General features: G+C 33.4%; 1 protein-coding gene across 1 annotated transcript; it reads left to right on the plus strand.

The window, feature by feature from the left end:
• The first annotated feature begins 7,214 nt into the window (after positions 1-7,214).
• On the plus strand, positions 7,215-7,724 carry LOC136831001 (general transcription factor II-I repeat domain-containing protein 2B-like). The gene has a single exon (XM_067090943.1). It carries the CDS (start codon positions 7,215-7,217, stop codon positions 7,722-7,724), a length of 510 nt encoding a protein of 169 aa, XP_066947044.1.
• Positions 7,725-8,384: the final 660 nt, after the last annotated feature.

Below are 8,384 nucleotides of genomic sequence, written 5' to 3' on the forward strand. Positions count from 1 at the left end.
TGATAATTACATAATTTATAATTTATATAACCAACCTAATAAAAATTATGACTTGATAAACTTAAAGAATTATCTAATAATACCAAAGAACCTACATTAATAGTAGGTGATTTTAATGCCCACAACCCAATATGGGACTGTCATTGTACAAACTCAAATAGAATAGGGAGTAAAATAGAAGAATTCATGGATTCATATGACATTTGCTGTATAAATGATGACGAAATCAACACATATTTTTCTAAAACACATGGAACATTTTCCTCAATCGACTTAACTCTATGTACAACAAAAATAGTAGATAGATTAGATTGGAATACAGTTGATGACCTGCATACAAGTGATCATTTCCCAATATTAATTTCATTTTTGCAAAATAACCCTGCCAAAACATGTCCCTCAATATAACATTTATAAAGCAGATTGGGAGCGATATGAAATGCACACTAGAAATATCCCACCATTTGAATATTTAAAAGATCATAATAAAACTAATAAATTTCTTGTTGATTTTATTAAAAATGCAGCTGATAAAGCAATACCAAAATCAAAATCCCATCCAACAAAACACAAAGTCCCATGGTGGTCTGAAAAGTTAACAGAATTAATAAAAATAAAACACTCAAATAGGGAGACGATTAGATAATTTGAATAGAAAATTCAGTAAAATAAATAAATCATTACCGATATTAGAAGAAAACTTTTACAAAAAATGACTATATTATTATTAGAAATTGATACATTAAAACCTCTATATAACAAATTATCTGCAAAAATTTAAAAGAGAAGTAATTCAAGGAAGAATCATTTCATGGAGAAAATATGTATCAGATCTCTCTAATAATACTCCCATACAAAAATATGGGAAAAATTTAGGAAAATAAATGGTAAACCATGTTAAACCACCTAGACATGCCATAATAAAAGATGGGAAAATAATGCTTGATCCTAAAGAAATAAGTAATGTAATAGGTGAAAGTTTAGCAAAAGTAAGTAGCAACAAAAATTTAGATGAGCATTTCTGAACTAGGAAAAATAATATAGAATTAATAACAATAAATTTTGAAACCATAGAAGATATTTATTATAATAGAAAATTTAATATGGATGAGTTAGAATTTGCTTGTTGAACAGCAATAAATCTGCCCCTGGAGGTGACAATATTTGTTTTGAAATGATCTGCCATTTAGCACCTTTGGCAAAGGCATACTTGTTAGAGTTTTATAACCCACTTATGGCTTGAAAATTTATTTCCTAATGAATGGCGTAAAGCTATAATTATTCCTATCCCCAAACCAGGAAAAGATCCCAGTAATGTAAACAATTACAGACCAATTTCTTTAACTAAGTTGTCTATGCAAATTACTAGAAAAAATGGTAAATGCTCGACTAACATGGCACATTCGAGAAAAACAAAATTTTGACTCCCACACAATTTGGATCACAATGTAACAGATCGACACTGGATTCTCTATCTAACTTAGAAGATCACATACGAAGAGGATTTGAACGAAAACAAATTACTATAGCCGTGTTTTTTGCATTGAAAAGGCATATGATACTACATGGAGGTATGCAATATTAAAAAGTAGAAAGAACAAAAAAATAACATCCGTGGACATTTACCTATGTTTATCCAAAACTTTCTTGACAAATCGCAGTTTTCAGGTGAAATTGATGATGTTCTGTCTAGAACATTTCCTCTTGAAAATGGTGTTCCACAGGGAAGCGTCCTTAGTGGCACGCTGTTTACTTTAGCAATCAATGATATCAGTAATAATCTACCTATTGGTATTAAAAGTAACCTGTATATGGATGATTTTGCCATATATTATTCAGCATCTCGAATAAAACATGCAGAACGAATGATTAATAAAGCATAATAAAAATAGATGAATGGGCTTTATCTGTAGGCTTTCAATTTTCCATAGAGAAAACCCAAGCAATCATGTTTTATAAAAATAAAAAGTGGAAAAAAGGAGAAGAAATAGACTTGAAAATCAGAAACCATAGTATACCAATTGGCCAAACAGCAAAATTTTTAGGATTAGTATTTGATACTCATATGAACTGGAAAGCCCACATAACATACATGAAATCAAAATGTAAAAGAGCATTAAACCTAATTAAAAACTATCAAACACTACTTGGGAGCCGATAGACATAACCTTTACTTTATTGTATAAAGCAACAGTGCTGTCTATCGTTGATTATGGAAGTGAAATATATGGCTCGGCATCAGACGCAATGCTGAAAACGGTAGACCCAGTTCATAATGAGGGCCTTAGAATATGTTCAGGAGCTTTTCGATCATCACCAACATCATCTTTACAAGTTGAATGTGGTGAACTACCTCTGTCTCTCCATAGAGAGCTAGTAACAATGAAGAAAGTGCTCTGAGAATTCAGACAAATGATTCTCCAACTAAAAAATTATTTGGATTAAGAGATGTGTTTATAAACAATCATCCACCTTCTTTCCCAATTAGAGCTAAAGATTGTTTGAGTCGCTAAATATACATATACAATTACCTGTAATAATAAAATCGCCTCCTCCTTGGACAATGAATAAAATGAGAATTTGTACACACTTGAAATATTTATCAAAAAATCATTCATATACTCCAGAATACAAAGTAGACAACATGCAGCAGAGCATATTATCCGAAAAGATCCACATTACGCAATATATACTGAAAGATCTAAGTCACAAATACGGAGTGGGATATGCCCCAGGTATCCCTAAAACAAAAACGTATCAGTTCTCTCTCCCAGACAAAGCTTCTGTATTTACAGCTGAGTTATGTGCAATAGTATCAACCATAAAAATAATAAAGAGAAGTCTCATATAATAATTTTGTAATTTATAAAGCGACTCCAGGAGTGCTATAGAAGCTATTCAAAGCTACAATAAAAAAAAATAATATTGTACAACATATAAAAAACTCTCCATAAATTGTATAATAAGGGAAAAAATATTGAAATATGTTGGATCCCTGCCCATGTAGGGATTAAAGGAAATGAAGAGGCTGATAAACAGCTAAAGAAGCGGTCCACATGACAAGAACAAATGTCTCAGACATCCCTATCAGTGACTATACAAGATATATAAAAACAGTCCTTGTAAAAAATGGCAAAATATATGGAACGAAGAACAACCCTGAAAATAATAAATTAAAACAGATAAAATCCAGTGTTGGAAAATGGAGTTCATCATATCAGAGAGAAAGACAAGCACAAGTAATTCTGACACGTCTTCGAATAGGCCATACTCGATTAACACATGGACACATCTTAATGAACAGTCCATGTGGCCCTCTTCCCAAATGCCCAGATTGCAATGTGCTGATAACAGTTAAGCATATACTGTGTGAATGTCCACAATATAACCTGCAGCGATTATCAAATTTCGGAAATAGACCGATAGAAGAAATTTTGTCAGAATCTTCAACGTTCTCAATAGCACCCATTTTAATGTTTATGAGAAGCTGTAAATTAATTGGAAAAATATAAGAAAAAAAATCAGAATAATGAATTTTAAAACAAGTAAATTTTATGATTTTACTAATTTATTTTGAATTTTTATATACCTTTTTCAGTGAGTATGTATGGAAGCATGAGCTTAAATGTATTTATTGTATGGCAGTGTGTTCCAGTCTGAAAGCGTATACCTTTTACAGCTTTTAATTTCATTTTCATTCATCATCATTGACAAGTGACTTGATTGGGTCCCAGTGCTCAGGCTTCTAGCCTAGACTTGTCATTCCATCCTAATTCTTCACCTGGATGCCCTATGAGAGCTGATGGTCAGCTCAGTGGTCTGCCAGGCTATTTTAATAATAATAATAATAATAATATGTGTGTGTGTATATGTATATAAGATATATACATATATATGTATAGGATAAAAAATAAAAAGGCACGATATAAAATATATATATATATATATAATATATAATATATATATATATATATTATAAGAAATTTTATCACACCGTTGATTTATATACAATCAATGAAGCTACAAATGTCGCTGTAATATATAATTATTTAAACCTCGGTATATCTCCGTTGGAGATATACCGCCCCTATTAAAACTCCAGTTTACGTCAACTGGAGTCGCTGAATAGGTTTTCCGTGAGCTCGTGTCCCCACTTTTCCAATTCATTTATCACTTATATAAATTCCCCTTCTACAATTCTCAACGGAGATAAATACCGAGGTGCGTGAATTTCGATATTAAGCGAAAATTTGAACCATACAACCACATGATTATATATATATATATATAAATATCTTCAACTGAATATATCCAATATATTATATATATATATATATATATATGATGCCAAAAAGTATATATAATTATAAACAAATATATATTTTTTATATTTGTAAGACTGGATTTCTGAGCTTATACTTGATTTAAGTCTCTGTTTTATGAACAGAGGTTTGATCTCGCTTATTCCAGACATTATTTGTAACGTGAGCCGATATCATAAACACCAGTTATATCTTTCCCTAACTAAAATCTGAGGACTACTGGAATGAGATACTAAGTACAGAACTAAAACCCTTTATTGACAAAAATCAACGAAAAATAACTTCTTAAAAATTACGAAGAATGAAATCCAATGTTTCACATAACTATCAGAAAATCTTCTAAGGAAATAATGCTCCTAAATCATAAACACTCAAACACCTTTTTAAGGTTAGGGGTCATCAAACATACAACCTTTGTGCAGGAGGATCTGTTCCACAAGAGATGGTTTAATCCGGCCCAGGACTTGTTCAGAGAATAAATTTCTGAGGATGTAAAAAATAAAAAACCTGAAAATTATATATATATATATATATATATATATATATATATATATATATATATATATATATATATATATATATATATATATGACGTTGAAAGTTGTGTATACGTTAACTTAGGTTGTCTAAAACATTTTCAAAATATAAACTACATTGTTAGAGCTAGCCTACTGATTATGTAATTATATCAGTTTTATGAAATTCAAGTGAACTCTGTACAGATTCTATAACCATCGTGTACCCAACTATCCGACACGCCCGATTGTAAAAAAAATGACCTAAAGATCAAATCAAACTTTCATCATCATATTTGCTTTTTAATTTTGATGCAAATTAAATAGAGTATCAGAATCTAATTTTAATTTTCAGGATATGATTTCTCTTTCTCTCTTCATATATGAACTGGCTGATGAATGTGTTCCTCAGCGCGTACACACAAACAAAAAAAAAACATGTTACACACACACACACCTCACAATACAGTATTTTTATTTATTTGTCATTTTATTTGTCAAATTTTTTTCTATTTATTACTTCTTTGATCTATTTATTCACCTACTTATCTATTCATTCATTCATCTACTTATATATTTTTTAATTCGTTTTTTATTTATCTATTTATTTACCAATTTATTTATTCATTTTAGCGCTTTGCAGCCAAGTTTAGATCAAAACTTAGTTTCCACCAATCACATCGCTAGATAGCTTCACTCACTGACACCTTGAGCTGGCGGCAGGGTTGCCATGCGCACCATAATTATGGTAACATGTATCATAAATGAGGGTCTTTGTACGTACCATGTATCATACTGCCTGTACCATGTAGCATAATCTCAACATCTCTCTCTAAAAAAAAAAAAATCGGAACTGCTTTCTGTGATTCGAGTGTAGTCTGATCTTTTCCGTAAACTACCGATCCCTGTTCCATACACGTACGAGTTTATCGACGATTGCCCCAACATGAGCTGTTACTGCTGCTGCTGCACATAACTTGGGCAGTCACTTCTTTCAAAAAGCATCTTATCTTGCATGGTCCGAGAAATTCGACTGACACCCCCATTACCAAAATGTCTTTGTCAAAAAGAAGAAAAGTGGACACAGAGTGCAGAGTTTTCCAGGAAAAAATGGACTCAGTATTATTTATTCACAGAGGTGAATACAAAACCAGTGTGCTTGGTATGTAATCAAGTTTCAGTGCTCAAAGAATGTAATATTCAGCGCCACTATGAGACTCATCATGAAGAAAAATATCACCATTTGCAAGGACAACTAAGAAAATGGAGAAGATAAACGAATTATTAACTGGTCTGAAAAACAGCAGTCTGCATTTACTCGCAGCCGTGAGGTCAGTGATGCAGCAGTGAAAGCAGAACCTTATTGCTAACGAGTTGGTGCAATCATCCAAGCCATATTCTGATGGTGAGTTCCCAGAGAAAACATGCATGCTGAAGGCTGCAGAAGTTGTGTGCCCTGAAAAGAGACCTGCCTTTTTAACAACATTAGTCTATCAAGGAACACTGTTGCAGATAGGGTTGAAGATCTCTGCTCTCAGACTTGGGCCAAAATGAATGACAAAAATCAAGTCATTTATTGCATTTTCAGTTGCAATTGATGAGAGCACCGATGTTACAGATGTTGCTCAACTGGCCATATTTATTCGTGGTGTTGATGAGACTTTGACCATCACTGAGGAGTTCCTCTGAGTTGGTGCCTTCATGAAGGACACTACAACAGCAAATGACATCTTCAGCTCTCTCATTAGAGTGCTGGACAAGGCTGGAGTGGACTGGTCCTGTGCTGTCAGCTTGGCTACAGATGGCACCCCATCAATGGTTGGGAGAAAGGCAGGTGCTGCAACAAAGTTCAGAGAAAAGTGCAGGCCACGAATGGAGGACAAGACTTTTGGACATTTCATTGTATTTTTGCATCAGGAAGCGTTTTGCTGCAAAACACTAAAAATGGGTCATGTTATGAGTGTGGTTGTTTGTGTAAATTTCATTAGAGCACGAGGTTTGAATCACCGTCAGTTTGACTGTTTTCTCAGTGATAATGACATTTCCAGCTGGCCTACCATACCACACTGAAGTACTCTGGTTAAGCTTTTGAGAGGTGCCATACTCAAGCACTTCTTTGAATTAAGAAAGGAAATTAGACAGTTCATGGAGAAAAAAAGCAACACAGTAAAGGAACTTAAATGCCTAGAATGGGTGCAGGATCTTGCCTTTATGGTGGATATTACACAGCATCTCAATAATCTTAACAAAATGTTGCAGGGCCGCAAAAATGTTTTCACTCAGTATTATGAAAATACGATCATTCAAGTTGAAACTGTCACTTTGGGAGACACAGCTGTTTAACGGTGACACCTCTCATTTTCCATGTCTCACAGCTATGCATGTGACTGGTCTTAATGCTGATTTGGATCAATACAAAGACAAAATAACAGGATTGTTGCAAGAGTTTGAGCGGAGGTTTCACATCTTTAGTGAACTTGAAAATGAATTTGCATTTTTTCGCTCGCCATTTACAGTCAAGGCTTCTGATATGCCTGCTGATATCCAACTCGAGGTAATTGACTTGCAATGTGATTCCAATATGAAGCAGAAATTTGCGTCAGTGGGCTTGGATACGTTTTATCAATATCTCTTGCCAGGGTACCCTAAATTAACATCCCTGGCTGCAAAGATTTTATCCATGTTTGGGACTACCTATCTGTGTGAACAGGCGTTCTCTGTAATGAACCTCAATAAAACAAAGCACCGCTCAAGGTTAACAAATGGACACTTGAATGACATTGTGAAATGTGTTGCTACTCAGGATTTAAAACCTGATATTGATGTACTTGTGAATGCTAAAGATGCCAAGTGTCAGGAGCTAGTAGCAGCCGATAGATTTTGGTGAGAGAGAGTGGGATGGGATGTTAATTAGCATGGAGGCCTGGGCCTAATTACTAATATTCACAAATGTTTGGAGTATGAAAAATACAGTTCTTTGAAAATAAGATTACTCTGGTTTCATTCTCACCTTCAGTAGGCCTAGCCTACAAAACTGTTTGACCTGATGTAGTCTAATCTTACTGTTCTTGCACTGCTTCTAAACTTTTATGTTTGTTAATTGTATTTTATTTTTTATAAATGTGCACATTTACATTTTTAAGGATGGATGCTAACTTTCTTCATAGCTCCCTCTTGAGATTAGTGTGGTTAGTTAACTTCAGATGGTCAGATGTAAAAAGATATCCATTCAAAAAAAAAAATTGTTAATGAAATTGAAAATATTTTATTTCCATTGGCTTCTCTGTGAATATATGTGCAATAAGCTAATATAGATCCATTGTAGGCTGAGTGATAAAGCATAGTAGCCTACTGAAAAAAAAATCTATATATTTGGAGATAACAAAAAAAAACTCATTTTGCAAAACATTTTACTGGTCCGGCCCACTAGAGATCAGATGGACTGTATGTGGCCCCTGAACCAAAAATGAGTTTGACACCCCTGCCTAAGGGAATACAGAAAATAACTTATCTGTCAAATCATGAACAGGTCAATCGGTAAAAACAG

The sequence above is a fragment of the Macrobrachium rosenbergii genome, chromosome 48, assembly GCF_040412425.1.
Source record: "Macrobrachium rosenbergii isolate ZJJX-2024 chromosome 48, ASM4041242v1, whole genome shotgun sequence".
Taxonomy (NCBI): Eukaryota; Metazoa; Arthropoda; class Malacostraca; order Decapoda; family Palaemonidae; genus Macrobrachium; species Macrobrachium rosenbergii.

Bases quoted from the DNA above. Each gene is read 5' to 3' on its own strand.
- LOC136831001 (XM_067090943.1), top strand. From the start codon at position 7,215: ATGCATGTGACTGGTCTTAATGCTGATTTGGATCAATACAAAGACAAA.